The sequence below is a fragment of the Onychostruthus taczanowskii genome, unplaced genomic scaffold (assembly GCF_017590055.1).
Source record: "Onychostruthus taczanowskii isolate IOZ18803 unplaced genomic scaffold, ASM1759005v1 scaffold1, whole genome shotgun sequence".
In the NCBI taxonomy this organism is placed as follows: Eukaryota; Metazoa; Chordata; class Aves; order Passeriformes; family Passeridae; genus Onychostruthus; species Onychostruthus taczanowskii.
In genome coordinates this window covers 34483026-34499656 of record NW_024496525.1, presented here as the reverse complement: position 1 = coordinate 34499656, position 16631 = coordinate 34483026, and the positions used below count along the sequence as shown (strand labels likewise).

Genomic DNA, 16631 nt, shown 5'->3' with positions numbered 1-16631 from the left:
CCAAGTCTCCTTGGCCCCAGGCAGAGATCGGAGCCTCTGTTCAAACAGGCTGGACCCCTTGTGACCCCTGAGCCTGAACTTCTGCTGCAGCGTCAGCGGGAACACAGAATATCCTGAGTGGGAAGGGACTCAAAAGGGTCAATGAGTCCAGCTCCTGGGCATGCACATGACAACCCCAAAAATCACACCATGTGTCAGAGAGAATGGTCCAAACACTTCTGATCTCTGGCAGGTGCCATGACCAAGCTCTAAGAAAAGCATGGAGGAACACAGGGCAGCAGGTGGCAAATGGGCATCAAAACAGATTTTACTGCCTGTTTTATCTAAGTGTTTCTTGCTCAGGGTTCTGCTAGGTGATGCATATGGCAAACCCCTCTCTGCAATCAAGACACCTCCTGTTAAACTCCTCCCTATCCCTCACAAAAGCACAGACAGCTGGATTCCCACATCCATTGCACTTCAGGCAGCAGAGAAGGTGTTCCCAAAGTTTCTGTGGGATTGTACATTTCTTCTGGAAAGGCAGAGGGTTAGAAACACTCCCCAAGCCCTGGGGTGCAGGATTCTGGATCCTGGCCTTGTCCTCTTTTATGCTGCAGGTGCTATTACTGTGCCTGGCCCTCAAAATCAGAGCGTCCATGAGCAGAGCAAGCTGAATAAGCCTCAAGATTGCTGAACAAGCTGAGGCTGCTTTCCCAGACCTCTGTGGGTGTTTGTGACATGCCAGCATACCCAGGAGTTCCTATCTCAAAATGATGCTTCCCTGCTCCCAGAAACCAGCTGGAAGCCCTCCCCAGGTAGCAGCTCCCGGGGACTGGGGGAGGCAGGACACAAGAGTGACAGTTCAGGGGAGAAGAGCCAAGTGTGTGAAGGGGTTCAGCTACAGCCCAGGATTTCCTCAGAAGCCTCCCCAGCTGCACAGCCCTCAGCGTGAGTGCAGCCCCTGTCTCTGGAGGGTCATGTAGGGAATTCCTGCAGCCATTCACCCCCATGTAGTCAGATACTCATGTTGATGCTGATTTCTCAGGATGACCACATGAACTTGTCCCTTCACCCCACAGGCAGCCAGATACAAAACAGAGAAATGGTCTGACATAGAAAGATACTGGAACAGCATCACTCTATGTCTCCCAGCAGTGGATACTCACTCTCATTTTCCCTCCTCTCTTTCAGATCGGAGCCCAGTGCTATCTGGAGTGCTCAGCACTCACACAGAAAGGCCTTAAGACTGTCTTTGACGAGGCAATCATGACCATTTTCCACCCCAAGAAGAAGAAGAAGCGCTGTGCAAAGTGCCACAGGTGCTGCACCCTTGTGTGACGTCCCCTGGGAAGCAGAGCCAGCTGAGTTCAGTGAAACCAAGCAGGTTAGAAAGGCAATGAAGGTCACACACAACTGAAACGGGGAGCGTGACCAGAAAAAGGTCCTTCTTACCCAAATATAGGAGCTCTCCATGCTGTGAAACCTCCAAGCTGTATCACCCTTGGCCATCTCCTGTCTCTGTGCTTTCCTAACCCTCCAGAGCTGTTTTGCAGCCTGTTCCCACTGCTGCAGACTGCACCAACAGAAACCAGGATGCCTGCTTGGCTCCCCGCCTTAGGAATAAGGTGAAGGTGGCTTGTGACAAAACAAAGAGCTAAAGACAGAAAAAGAAACAGGAGAAACTCCTTTTGTGGCCTTAAGTAAGAATTGATCCAAATTAGGAATTTGCAGTCCTTAGGAATTGAATCTGAATTGACTGAAAACACATGGAGATCTGTAGAAATCTAATATGTAAGATATACACTATAGATAGGATGTACTTTAAAATTGCTTTTCTTTTATAAGACTTGCTTGTTCAGGAGATACTTTAGTTTGTTCAAACCACATGGAAGCAAAGGTGGAGTGATTCCAGGTTTTTTTCACTTAATGGTGAAACTTCACAGCATCAGGATGTTGCTGCACCCAAGCTATCAAATGGATCAACATTTACCTCCAGACTCAAGGAATGTTCTTACAACTGAAAAAAAAATGCAAATAACTGTATTTTTACAGAAGAATGTTCAGGCTGAGCCATGTTTCCTTAAGCTGGGAAAGGAAGTACAGAGTTGTAGCATTAATGTACTGGAACAAAGAAATTCTGCCACCAAAGAATGTGTCCCTAGACATGAAATAGCAGCATGGAACAATCTCTCTTCCAACTGAGAACAAGAACGAGACATATTGCCATGGCAACTGAGAATTTACCTTACAGATCAGCTGGATTTCTACATCTCACCCAACAGCCAATAATAGAAAAAAAAAAGCCAAAGGTCATACTGACTTTAAGTGCTTTGAGGTGATCCAATTGCCTTAAAATTATCCTTTTTTAATGAAGTATTTCTGTAAAAAACCTCATCAAAGTGGAGTTGTGAACTTGTTGACTTTTTGTAGCCTCCCTCCTCCCATTCGTTTCTTCTCTCTCTACTCCCATTTTTCCATCTCCACAGAGAGTTCTGTTCCACAGCCCTCAGGAGTGGACTTTTCCACGAGTGGCAGCTGATGGGCTGCAGCCAACAGCATGGAGATGGGAAGCCCAGCCCGCAGTGGAAGGAAAGCTCCTGTGACCTCCCCTTCCTGCTGGGGAAATTGTGCCTTGTCACTAAAGCCTGTCCCAGGACCCTGCAGCTTTGCACATTGCAGCACACAGACACTCAGAGGTGAACTCAAGGGTGTCTTGTTACTTGCAGCTGCCTCTGGGTACCCTGGCAGTGCCACAAGACTGTCTTGTCCTGGATTTCATTCCCCAAGCAGGAAATCCCAGCACCAGCACACACAGATTTGAGATGTAACTCCTTGCAGAAGCTGTGTCTGTAGCCAGCGTGTCCAGGAGTGCCGGGAAGGAACAAGTGACAGCAGTGGGACAACAGTGCCAGCCCAGGGGCATGGGCCCTGTTCCCCTCTGCATCCCATCCCAGGAGCCCTCTCCCCTTGGGAATCACAGTGTCCTGACTGAGAACATTCCTGTCACCAGACAAACCAGGCAACTCCAGACTTGGTGTTGGCCAGAGTGACTGCAACAGGACCATGGGAGCGGCACCCAGGGCACATGGAAGGGACAAGCTTGGTGCACTGCCCAGTCCTGCATCAGGACCAGGCTCATGGATCTGAGCTCCTCCTTCAGCACTAATTCAATTTCATACAATTATAGGATGGTTTGGGTTGGAAGGGACTTCAAAGATCATCTAATTCCAACCCCAGTTTACCATGGACACTACAGAAAACAGCTCTGACAGCCCACAACATTTCCAGGCAGAAATCAACAGTTGTCTCTGACCAAAGCCATCAGACTTGAGGCAAATGCTTTGCTCTTATTTTTACCCAGTGCCTTCCACTCACCATCCCTTTCCCCTTGCACACAAATATGGATGAAAACACAGTTAAGCCATATCTGAGACAGACAAGTTCCACTCATTGCTGGTGACTTTTTGTGCATATTTTCTGTTTGGCTTTATTATGTCTCAGGCATTTACTTCAGAGGGCCTGGCTGCTAAAGCCCAGCTCAGAGTGAGGTGCAGGGGTCCATGCCATGCCACAGAGTTTGTGTCCATCCCCAGTGAGTGTTCACCTCAACAAGACACTATCAGCTGAACTATAATGTGTAAAAATATATTAGAGGGATATGAGGAGAACTAGGCATGGATTAAATAAATTAATATTTAGGCTTACAACATGACTGGAAGTCCACTGAAACAACAACAACAACAACAACAAAAAGGCCTTGAACAGATTTCAGGGAAATTATATCTGCACTGTGCTGCCTTTTACTTCAGTGGAAATTAATTAGGATGATTGTTTTAGCTCATGTAGGTGGCTGCAGAGTGATGTATGAGTCTCTGGTGGAAGAAGGTGAAGTCTGGTTTAGCTGAAGCACAATGCAAGGGCTCAGGCTAGAGCTGCATGGTTTTCTTTGTGCTTAAAAAAATGTGGAAATAGAGGAAATAGAAAATCCAGAGTGACAGCTGAGCTCATCCTAATGAGTGCACAGGAAAAGTGAAATGGAGCACCCTGGCATGCAGCAGGGAATGCCACAAATAACCAAATTTTTTTTTGCCTGCCACTGAGTACCAGGAGTGATTGTTAATCTTAATGGAATGACATAGGATCAGCAGTAAAATCAAAAATCAAGTGGCAAGTTGTAGCACTGATGTAACTGCAGTGATTTGAGGGAAATAACCTACAAAATATATGGTGATGGAGAAGCTAAAATGTTGCTGTCCTAATGTGTTAAACTACAGCATCCTGAACAAATCCTTGCATAGTGGAAGCAGATAGAAAAGTGTTAACATACATACAAAAATGTTAGGGCTAAGCAGGGGTTTCTTTACAAAATGGAGCATGTCAAGCTTGTAAGGCAGTAAAATTTCAAGTTTTTCAAACTGATTTTGATCAGAATTTGAATTCTGGGACCTGCAAGAGAGGGACAGTAGTCACAAGCCACTGAGAAATGGCCTCTGCACTCCATTTATTTTAATTTTTCTTCCAACAGAAAGAAATGTTTTTTGAAAAGCCATGTTTAATGCAGGTGCCATAAATATTATTCCTGTGTAAGGTTACGTACGCACGCCTGTCCATGAAATGTGGCAATTTCTCAAGGATCTGCCCTGTTACACTATTTTTTGGGGGAGGCAGGGACAGCACAGGCCAAGAGGCTTTAGAAAGGGATTGTAGGCAGATGTAAGGAGAGTCATTGACTATCTGGCAAGTCATACCTAATGCCTTTTTTAAAAGCAGCAGATGGTGTGTGAACAGGCAGTAACGCTTATTTTGAGAAAAACCACAACACCAGACATAGTGCAAGTGCAGGCATAAGGCCACAGATATAAACTTCAAGTTATTTTTCAAGCACCATTAGTAATAAGGAAAGAAAATCAATAAAGGACTGCCAGGTGAAAGGAGATGGGTTTACTCACTGTGAGATGAGCTAGAAATCAGATCCCAATTTCACCTTAAAAGGAACACTCTTAAGGAGAGTCATAAAGGTTAGAAACCATCCCTGGAACTTATTTGACAATGTCCCCTTACTGCAGCTGATGTCAAAGCCTTTCTTGACAGAGCTGCCTTAGCTAATAGTCTGCTGTCATTTCAAAAGCACTCACAACTTACAGGAAACTTGCTGTGTCCTGTAAAACTCATCTCCTTTGGCCTCTTCTGAAACCTTCCTGTTCTACCAAGAGTTCTTAACCTGAAGCTGCAGTTTCAAACAGAGTACCCAAAGTATTTTCATGCAAACCCCTGCAAGGAGATATTAGAGGTAATTGAGAGAGATCTCAATTCATCAGAGAGTTGTTATCACATTGAAACCACCTACAGATGCCTCTGCCCCTCAGAGCCCTGTGAAAACACCAGGACAGTGGAACTGGGACAGTCCTGCCACTTCCAGCATGACTTGAAGGAGGGCCCACAAAAACTCACTGTTTGTCCTGTGCCTCCCAGAGCTCTGAAAAGTTGGGGAGAATGCAGAAACAAGGCTCTAACCCCCTCAGGTCCATTCTCATTTGTTCAACTGGATATACACCCTGTGTAGGTACCAAATTCACCCCAAGTCCAGTATGACAATCTAAACAATCATTTCTGCAGCTGATGTTGATATTTGTCACCTTTTTTCTCTTTTGAAGCACTCGAAACATTCAAAATAGACACAAAATTAAATATAGCACTGCATCTTAATATGAAATAAAGTTATTCCAAATACTTTTATTAAAGGGACAGATTTTGGCAGTCCTCCTCATACTGAAGACATTCTCTCTTCACAAGGAACTGTCTCCAAGTTGTTCATGTCTCATTCCATCCCACTGGCACTGCTCAGGTCATGAGGGAGGCTGGTGATCTGTCCTTGCAGTTTAATTACCAGAAAACCTCTGCTAGCTGCTCTAGCGGTGGTGGCCTGTGTTCTTTTGAATCCCTTCAGGAATGGTGACTCAATCATTTCCCTGGGCAGCCTGTCTCTCCCTTTAATTCATATATGAAAGATGCCCATCTGCTTTTATACCTTGCTTAGGGCCCGTGACTTTTTCCTGTACATTTTTTCCCCAAGTAACACAGCAAATACCTCTTGACTCACCACACAGAAGCCTCATCTGGATTAAACATAATTTGCAGTGGCATCAATCTGTCTCAGGCCAGGATTGTCTAAAAGCACATTTGTCTTCTCCCACAAAGCAATCCATATGCTCACGTTGGCCCAGGGACCATTTGTTAAACAGAGAGGGAGAATGTAGGAATGTGGCTGCACATGCCTTTCTCCATGTATTTTCTTTTTCCCTGAGGAGGACCTGTAATGTTGTTTTATCCTACATTAAAAAAGGAAAATCTGGAAATAACAGAACATTTTGTTGGTTCACAACTCTATAGGACTGGAAGAGCATCTGCTGTGACAGGAGGTGAGCATAGAGTGACCTACGTCAGATAACTTCTAGTCACATTTGAGCTCTTTGCAAAAATGAAGACAAATTTCCACTACGAATGTTTATTTTCCTCCTCGTGAATAAAGACCATCTGAAAGCAGGAAAAAGCCTCCCACTGATTTCGGTAGTGGCTTGTGATCTCAGCTGTCTTCACCTATCAAAACAAAACAGGAATAGAAATATTTTTGCATCAAAAAGTCAGGAGAAAATCACCAAGTCATGAATGCAACAGAATCACTTCTGCTTCGGGGGAGAGCTGCAAAATCAGGGCCTAGAGCCACAATTAGTCAGTTTGATCCTAAACCTTAAATTTAATTTTAAGATGTTGAGGGGACACCCTTATGCCCTTAACTAGAACAGCAACAACAAAAAGTCTTCAAATTCTCTTTTCTTTGTTTCAGTTAAAGCTTTCAGAAACATGGGAACAAAACTCTGTTCTCTTGGGCATTTCCAAGAGCCACACCATAATAGCAAAAGGAGTCAGAAGCTCATTTTAAGAGGAAAATTAGTTCAGAAACCCAGAGCAACAAGCAAACAATCATGTGAATAGCTGTCAGTGGTGAAAAATCTCTTCAACTTTGAAAATATGGATCCCCATCCCTTTTCAGATTGTACAGACCATAATGCAGTGTTTGGCTGCTTCCAACTATAATGGTAGGGTGGGATTTTCAAAGATGCTCTATGTTGGCTTAATTTCAATTCTCATGAAGGCAATGGAAAATTTCAATGGGGTTTTCCACATGACTAATGTGGAAAACGTTTGAGTCTTTATGTTTCCTCCTTTTCTGACCTTTTATTTTGGCTGACCAAGCTTCGAGCACACAGATACACTGAGCCAGGTCCAAGAATCCTTTATACCTTCTGGCTGCTGGTTAAGGACTCCTGAAAGGAGTTGGGGCATCCAAAGACTTTGCTGATCTCACCTTTGGAGGTTGGATCTGAAACACTTCAGTTCAACCACTACTGAGCTGAAGATGAAAGTTAGATTTTATTAACAGTGTAATATTCAAGACATATGGTTATCTTTGCTTAAAGACCCTAAACTCATTGCTGTCACTTAATTCATCTCAGGATTCAAGACACCAGGTTTGATGTGGTTTTGGTGAAGATCATTTTGAGCTCTCACTGATACCAACTCTGGTGAATTTTGACTTTGATTGGAGGTTAATAAATTCAGAGTAAATAGTTGTCACCAGTCTACAGTTTCCAGATCTTCCAACACAACATTTGTTCACATTGACAAGATGCAGAAAAATTTGTCTGATGTCTGTCACAGTAGTTTGTGGGTAAATCATATCCAGAGTGTGGCTGTCATGCCGTCCCTCTCAGTATTGTTCCCCTAAATAGGCAGCTGCTCTAACAGCATCACAGACCTGGCAGGCACTGAACTGCCCTGTCAGCATGGAGCAAATGAGCCCAAACTCTCCCCAAAGCTTGTAAATATTAATTTACTAATAAGCAATAACAAAAAATTATGTGAGGGGGAAAGACACTGGCAAAGTCTTCTTCACTCACAAGCCAAAGTGACCCAAGCCCAGGGTGCCAGGTGGGAAATGCTACAGAGGAGGACATAGTGTGGTGGCCCTGATGCCCCAAAAAAACATGGATTGAGGCTGGTGAATGGGCTGGGAGGAGCCTCTGCGGAGTCACACGTGGTGCTCAGCAGCACCTTGAGACGGGAGGACTTCAAAGAAGGCTTCAGAGAGGAGCAGAGAGATGGAGTGTGAGGACAACTGAATCCAGTTTAATGTGTCATGATGTTGATGCACTTCTACAAATACAAGAATTTCACTGTACAGAGATTCTCTGCTCCCCCAAGAACACAAAGACAAGGACACTTCATACATTTCTTTTTGTGCTTACTTAATAGTAATACTTAAAATTATTCCTTAAGAAATGTTCAAAACTAACAGTTCAACAAGTTATTCAGATTGAGTTTGTGAAGCAGATGTAATGACCTCAACACAAATCAGGACCTAACTCATCACCAGTCAAGTTTTAGCCAGTTAGGAGAAGGAGGCTCATACTTGATGTGAGCAACTGAATTTTTCTCCCTTAAAAGTTGCTATGTGCAATATTGCTGGAATATGGGGCTGGTGAAACCGAAGGATGGGCACTAAAACAGTATGTCTGATTTTTAAGTGGTATGCCTTTTTTCCAAAGAATAACCAAATCTTCAGAATTCAAAGCAAAACAATTTCAAACCAAGGAAATTCAGTTTTCAAGCAAATGCATTCTGCATAGTTTAAAAATCACGTAAACATTATTAATTTTCTATTTAGAGCACATAATTCTGTACTCTTTTGTTTATCATCTTTTAAACATGTAATTACTGTATATTGTAATGCACATTAATATCATTTATTGTACATAGTTTATTTTAACAAAATAAATGTATTTCAAAGTATTTTGACAGCATCCTTTTGGGGAGGTGTGCTGTTGTGTTTATTTTCCCAGATGCTAATCACATCAATCTTGCAGGATGCTCCAGGTAGGAAAAACACCTATCAACATATTGGTAAGGAAGATGTTGAGCTGTGGCCAGGGCAGGAAGGGTCAGGAGGGAAAGTGAAAGGCTTATGGTGATGAAGAATTTACAGGAGAAAAGACAGCCCTGCTGGTCTGGAAATAAGAATATGACTGGCCTCCAGTCTTCCAGTGCAGAGACATGGATCTTGTTGTTTTGGTTTTTTTTTTTTAAATGACAAAATTAATTACCAAAGGAAAAAAAAAAAAAAAAAAACACCTTTGCTACCCATCTGTTCATTAAAGTTCATTTCAAGACAAGACAAGAAGAAATCTCATTGACCAGCTGGTCTGGTGTTTAAGTTAAGCCTAGAAATCCCACCAGTCGAGAACAACATCCCTCATCTTGGTTGGACCAAAGCAAGTTTCACCAGAGGAAGGTTCTTTTCATGTTCTTGCAGCTTGTGAACCTCAGCAGGTTTAACTAGCCCTGCCTGCAGCACTTGCAGAGAAAAGACAAAGCATATCAAGGTTTATTCCTAATAAAAAGGCACTGCAGCCCAAATCCCTGGCTGCTATAAATGGATACATCCTCAGAGGAGCCAGGACAATCCAAAAGGGCACAGCATATAGCCTGGAATATATTTTATTCACCTTCCCCCAGAGGAAAGTAGCATTACTCACCAGACTTTCCATGGTCTGATTTTATCTGGGAAGAAGTGGCACAGAGGACCCACATGTCTGGGGTTAACAGCAATGTGCCAAAGGAATCCCCAGAGCAGAGAATTCCTAAATTGCTGCCAGATAAAGCTGGGTGGATGTAACCAAGGGAAGGATGCAGCCATGCAGCCCTGATGCTTTCACATTTCCCTGAATACCCACGGCTGGCTACACTCCCTGGCAGGATGTTGGGGGAGACAGGCTTTGCTCTGAGCCTGGGTGCTGGTTCCAGTGTCTTCATGTGGATACAATGAGAGCAGGAGGCAGCTGCCTGTCCCATCTCCCAAAGAGAAACCCAGTCAGTGCAGGGAACACCCATCCAGGGAGGCATCCTACCTTCCCTCTCATGGCAACTCAGCTCTGTGGTGGGGTAAATACACTGATTTCTGGCATGGTCATTGGGGCTGGGCACACCAGCTGCAGGGGAGCTGAGCTTCCAGGGCCACTGGACTACTGTGACTGCCATGGAACAGGAGGGTATTTTGGCAAATCAAAGAACTGCATGGCAGTGACCATTGCTGTTCAGGTTCAATGAGCTGCAATAAACCTGAGGCACTGAGTGCCCTGAAGGATACAGATGTGACTGGGCACAAGGGGCCTCACAGCCCACATACTGCAGAACACACAGTAGAGAGGAAAAAACCATCTGCAGCATCATCCCCCGTGTCCAAAAGGGAAACTGAGGCACAAAGAAATCCACTGCTTTTCGTGGGAGAGAGAATACCTGAGGTGTCACTGCCCTTGTGACAAACACTCCTTGCACACACATACCAAAGACAAGCTGCTCAACTTCTTTGGACAGGTTGGGTGGTGGCATCTAAATCCATGGCTTTAAAGAGCATTAAAATGCTCCCAAGGAGGTGATGTTTGCCTGGGAAGAAGCTTCTCATGCTCTGAAATATGTGGGCTGTGTTGGCTGCCTACTAATTCTGGGCAGGATGTACCACCTCAGCTGCAGAATTAAGGATGTGAAAACTAGAGATCTAGTCACAAGTTGTGATAGGACAAGGAGTAATGGTTTTAAAGAAAAAGATGGTCGATTTATACAAGATTTTTCAGTGAGGATGGTGAAACACTGGCTAGAGAGGTGATGGATGCCCCATCCCTGGAAACGTTCTAGGTGAGGTAGGACAGGGCTCTGAGGAATCTGGTCTGGTGGAAGATGTTCCTGCTCTTTGCAGGCAGGCTGGACTAGAAACAACTCAAACTATTCTGTGATTTTAAGTATGAAAATTGATGTGAATTAACAGAGTTAGGACCTACCAGCATAGTAACTTCAGTGGGGAAAGTTCCACATTTGCAGTCTGGTGTTGATTGAGCGTCTGTCACCCAAGACAGATCCACAGCATCTCTTTTGCTCTCCTCCTTGAAAGATCATCTCAAAGTGGCATTTTGTTGACTTGGTTTCAGTCAATGCATCCTTCCCAACTCCCCCGTCTGTTGCCCAGGCTGGCTGCATCAGTCAAAACCCTTTTCCCACCCTGCAGTGTTTTGTTCTGATCACTTGCTGAGGTTTCTACTGTCCCACCATGTTCAGGTACAGCCCTGACTTCCTGCTGGCTGTAAAGGAAGGAAGCTTGCCACTTTCTAACCCTGCTGCTAATCCTGAGACTGCAGCACAGCCAGACTCCATCAAAGAAACTCAGTGAAGGAAATGACTTCACACCAAGGAGATGTTTTGCAGGTGTTCACAGCTCTGGAAAAGAGTTTGTAGGAGCTTATAGATATTCTATGTGAGAAATCTCTACACAAGAAAAGGGTGGACACATTGCTTGAAATTGCTTTCATACTACATTTTTGAGGTTTATTAAGGACACAAAACAATTTGCAGGTTTCCCATAATAACTGTAATGACAATTGACAATATCAGAGAGATAGGGAGGTGCAATTTGAAACAAAACATGAGGACTTTTTAAAGGGTAGTTAAACTCTCCATCAGCAAAAAAACCTGCTTCTCCTGCTGTTGGATAGAGCAGTCTCTATTCAGAATTACAGAAAGTAGGGTGATCTTCCTACTCAGTCATAGTACAGCTTTTACAGATAAAAAAATTATATCAACCAATAAATTATGGGTTAAATTTAATCTGTCTCAGTGTGGACAGGACACCTGGGGTAGCTTCAAGCAAGCATCTGTGTAAATGAAGGTGACTGCATCCAGGAGACAAGGCACTGAGTGGGAGAGACAGGCGCAGGTATTACTCTGAGCAGCAATTCTCTCCTAATGGCTATCTGAGAAGGTGTCTTTGTTTTGTGAGCTCCTTTGGGCCTCTCCCACTTGTCAAATCTTCCTTCATTCACTTAATTTCCCATTTTGCTCAGCGGAGAAATGAGGGATGAATGTGAGTGTGTCCTCCTGCAGGTGGGAACCAGGGAACAAAGGCACTTTGTGTGGTTGTGGTCACAGGGGGCTCTTGTGGCAGGTCCCAGGTGTCCCCCTGGTTTGTAAAGAGTGGGTCTGAGGAGGTGTGAAGTGTCCTGTGGAACGTCAGCTCTCTTTCCTGTGCTGGATTTGTCCCACCCACCATTACTGGACACTGCACAGCTTTGCTGCAAGCACATCTGGCTGTTCCCCAGCTCTGTGTGCACCCTCAGAGGAGCAGGTCTCCACGGAGCTGAGCAGCTGAGGGAGCTGTGGGAACACCCTTCCTCAGCTCCCTCTTTCCCACCACCTCAGCCAGGGGCTTGCTAAACCAAACCATGATCGTTGCATTTTGGCTTGGTCCCTCTGACTCTGGAAATTGTCAGGAGAGATGCCTTGGGCTCTGCAGAGTCTCACTGATTCCACGTGAAGCCATTTCCCCTCCAATCCCTGGACAAAAGCAGATGGTTCTGCACATAATGTGTATCTCTCTTTTTTTTCTTTTTTTCAGGAATTATCCCTTGTGAGGTATTTTTTTTTTTTTTCTGACAAAATAGCTCCAATAAAGCAAAGCACTGAAATACATGCTTAACTGTAAAAGGCCACTGATATTAAACAAAACACTTAATCATGAGCTTAAGTCCTTGGCTGAGTCAGGGCTGAGTATGCATTCTCCCTAATTTCAAGGTAGTGATCTGAATACTTATTTCCATTTTATTGGCCTTGAGACCTTTTTCTTTGACTGTTATTCCTGAATGACTGCAGGGTAAGATTAACTAATGGGGCTGGGTGGGGGAGGTGGTGGAAGTGTTGGTAACTGCATTTATGTTACTGGGAAGAAGCTAAACCCCAGATGAATCAGGCTGTTGTGGAGGAGGCAATGCTCCTTCCTGGGGTGTGGAAATACCCTTTGAGGGGTATTTCCACACTCCAGTGGCCATTCAGTCCATGTGCACTTTGTGCAAGGAGAAAGGTCACACAGAGTGAAAAGCTCATGAGGAGGAAGGGAAACTGCAACATTTCTTTTTACCACAGGATTTGCTATTGTAAGGATGTGGGTTTCTACAGCAATAATGCTTTGAGCAGCATGAGGAGAGGGGATTAAGCTTCATCTGCCCAGAAAAATCAGTGAGCAGGAGCATTACAGGGAGAGATCAAATTCTGGGCTGATTTAAACCCTCCAGAAGGATGGAGGTACCAAGGGTATGAAGCTGGGGGAGAATTTGTCCCCTCCTTGCCTAAGCTGGGACAGGAGGTCAGTAGGTCTCACACTCGGTGGTGGCAGTGGAGCAGATGTCACAGTCACAGCGGATGGCCACCGGGTAGGTGTAGAAGGGGTCCACGTCAGGGGCACACCTGGGCAGCTTCACCGTCACCATCCTGGTCTCGTTGTAGGTGCAGATCCGGTGGTGGGACTCGATGTAAGGAGGCTCCAGGATCGGTTTCTGTGGGACAGAGAGTCTGGTCTCAGGCAAGATGCAAGACAAACATCTGGAGCCCCAGTTTCCTCAAGGGGATTTTGTGAGAATAGAGGAGCTACTGGATCAGGTGGAAGGGGCCATGGAAATAAATTTTAGGCTACATCCTTCAACGCTTGCCTCTTGGAGTCCTGCCATGGAGGGGAGTGGGTGCATGTATGTGTTTCAGTTTGCTTAAAGCATAAAGCTCCAATTAAAACCTGCTTGAAGGAAGACAAAAGATTATCCCAAAAGCTGGTTTTTAGCAGAGTATGAGTGTTTTGATCAAATGCTGCCAAAAGCAGCTGCTTTTTCCAAGAGCACTGATTTTCCATTAAACACACTCTGCTGGAAACCCTTCGTGTGCACAAGCTGCCTAAGAGCAGGGGTGCATCCAGGTGCCAAGGGCTGGGGTTTTTTCTCAGCCAGACCAGTCTTCCCTGTCAGGCTGCACTTCCCACAAATCCCAGTGGCTGTACACTGTGGGGAAAGATCTTGGCACAGCAGCCAGCAGAGAAGTCTGCAATTCCTCTGGAGAAAATCAGCTTAGCCAGAGACCTCAGCCATCAGAAGATGATGGGAGAAAGCCTTGAAACCCACCCTGCCATGCGGTATCACAGTGACATTGGTCTTGCTGAAAAATCAGTTTCTCCTTAACAGGGGCACCCATTTTCCAAAGACTCCAGGAATGGGCAGCACACACAGTAATGGCAGCCCACTGCCTAATGTCTCCCAGCCAGGACACATTTTAATTTCTTTCTTTGCCTCTGTGCTGTGCAAAGAGCCCTCCCTGGGAACCAAGAAGTGGGAGAGAACAAATACAACATTTCAGCAAGAAGATGTGCAGAAAACCTCCCTCTTACAAAGGCCCATCCAAGCACATCATGGTGCCTTCTGGAAGCTGTTGAACCCACAGCCAGGTGCATCCAGCTGAGCTACACCCCAGGGGTACTGCAGTACAGCAGGAGAGGCTGCAAGATCTGAGCTTGGGAGTAGGGGAAGCAGGGGTCAAGAGATCCCTCACAGGCACCTTATCCCAGCATGGAATGTGGCCCTGGTGGCATTTCCCCTCATCCCACCAAGTCATGAAGAACGGGAGTCAGGGTTGGCACACAGACCCTGCTCCTCCTCTGGTCACTTATGTAGAATCCTTGTCTTCATGTGGACAAAATCCCTCTGAGTCACTCAAGGTTTTCTGAACAAATTAAACTGGGATTGGCCCCTTGAGCTTTCCAGTTGCTGAACGTCAAAGACAGTCAGAAACTTGTTCACTGACATCTGTGTGGGTGGACTTATGCTCCTTCTTTCTCCCTCTGTACACCCTTAAAACTTAAGTACTTAATATTTGTACAGGGCTGTGGCTTAAAACAGGACCAAATTAGAAACAGACATTATCTTTGGGATCTGCTTTTTGGAACAAAATATTACCCATTAATCGGGAGCTCCATCTTAATCTCCAAGGAATACTTTTTTTTTTTTTCAAGCGAAGTAATAAAGTCCCCCTCTCCTTAAGTGTTCAAGCTATAAGAGGCTTTCAGAGTGCGTAGTAAGAGCATTACATAAGTGCTTCATTAATATCATCACATGGCTTCCATTCCCCTGTGGGGCAGCGGCAGGAGGGAGGGGACAGCCAACAACGAAGGCTGACAGGGCAGCCAGGGGGCCATGGACACTGCGGGTGGGTGTCTTCAGAGGGCTTTTCTGAGGGGCAAGCACCAGCCAGGGATGTCCCTGGGTCATAGCCTCACCTCCCAGGTCTCGCAGCGTCCCCAGCAGGCGTCCGTGGTGACACGGAGCCCGCGGCAGCCGGGTTTCCTGGCCATGAAGGTGAATTCCCTCACGGCACAGCCCACGAACGTCCGCAGGTCCAGCGCCGAGGCCGCGGCGGCGGCGGCGCGGCCGGGCAGCAGCAGGACAAGGAGAGCTCCCGGGATCAGCCAGGGGAGCTTCATGCTGAGGGCAGAGGGGAGAGGAGGAGAGGGTTGGGAGAGCCAGCAAAGCCCAGCAGGCAAGAAGTGCAAGTGGATGGGCTCAGCTGAAGCGGGGGCAGCCCTTCCTCCCTCAGACCTCATCCTCACTCAGCCTGGGAGAAGAGGCGCCGGTGGAGGAATGAGGGGTCGCTACTCCGAGAAGTGGAAAATCTCAGTAAAAAGGTCTGTCACAGAATGCAGCAGTGTGAAGGCTTTCCCTGCAGAGCAGTGGGACTTTGCCTGGAAAACACAAAATCACCAGCCCATGCTCCAACCCCACTGAAATCTCTATACTGCACGTTTGTTTTGCAGCATATGCCTTTCTACCGCCCTGCTTGGGCTGTCCTGAGCTCACACAAAGCCAAGAGCTGCACAGCTGGGAGCCAAGCATCCCTGAATTTGTGCTACAATCTCAGCATCTCCCAGAAGTATTGCTGGAGCTGCCAGGACCAGCACCCAGTGCCATTCCTCCCTCTCCCAGGGCTGCAGCCAGAGGGGCTGGCTGTCCCTTCAGCACGGAGCCAGCCCAGGCTGCCACGCCAGTGATCAGAGCTGGGCAGACAACGGGGACCTGGCCAAGGTGACCAGAGGAACCCTGGACTCCTCACACCTGAGCAGGCCAGCACCCACCAAGACCCTCGGATACCTGTTGACCTTCTGTCTCAACAAAGAAAGCGAGCAACCTCTCTGGAACAGTTTTTCTGTCAAAAAAAAGAGAGCTGGGAAATACTCTGAGCCACAAGGTCCATTTTACAATTCACATACTATCACTGCATTTAAATACATCTGTCTTAGAAACCCCAGATTTGACACTGAAATTTGAGAAAGTCAGCTACTGCAATGGGGCACAGACTGGTGTGTGCTGGGGTCTGTCCTCAGCTGGACAGAACAAAATTAAGTGAGCTGGGACTGCCATTTGCTTGACTGATGCTTGAGTCTCTAGGCTCCTCTTAAACAAAATGATTTAAATTTGCTAAATCAGAGCTGCAGATCAGCATGTGATGTTTGCATCATATATGTCACCATTTATACACTAGAGTCTTACATGAGATTAAAGAGCGTATGATTATAAATAACTTTCAATGGGGTAAAAACATCCTAAAATTCCTTATTTTTAGAAAAGTATATGTAGAGCAAAGTAGACAAACTTCAGAACAAATCAAACATTTATCCTTTGCCACTTTAGCAAATCCTGCTGCTTTATTCATGAGCCAGAGCCATGACAGGGAGCAAACAC

General features: G+C 45.7%; 2 protein-coding genes across 2 annotated transcripts in view; one reads left to right on the top strand and one right to left on the bottom strand.

The window, feature by feature from the left end:
* Window positions 1-8827, top strand: part of RHOJ (ras homolog family member J) — a 60814-nt gene extending 51987 nt beyond the window's left edge. The window contains exon 5 of the mRNA XM_041401117.1: window positions 1171-8827. Coding sequence (XP_041257051.1) covers window positions 1171-1317 — 147 coding nt within the window. The 3' untranslated portion in view covers window positions 1318-8827. The remainder of the gene's footprint in view (window positions 1-1170) is intronic.
* A 4396-nt stretch (window positions 8828-13223) lies between these two features.
* GPHB5 (glycoprotein hormone subunit beta 5) lies at window positions 13224-15376 on the bottom strand. The gene is made up of 2 exons (XM_041419363.1): window positions 15173-15376; window positions 13224-13412 (listed from the first exon to the last, which is right to left on the bottom strand). Exons 1-2 carry the CDS (start codon window positions 15374-15376, stop codon window positions 13224-13226), a joined length of 393 nt encoding a protein of 130 aa, XP_041275297.1.
* Window positions 15377-16631: the final 1255 nt, after the last annotated feature.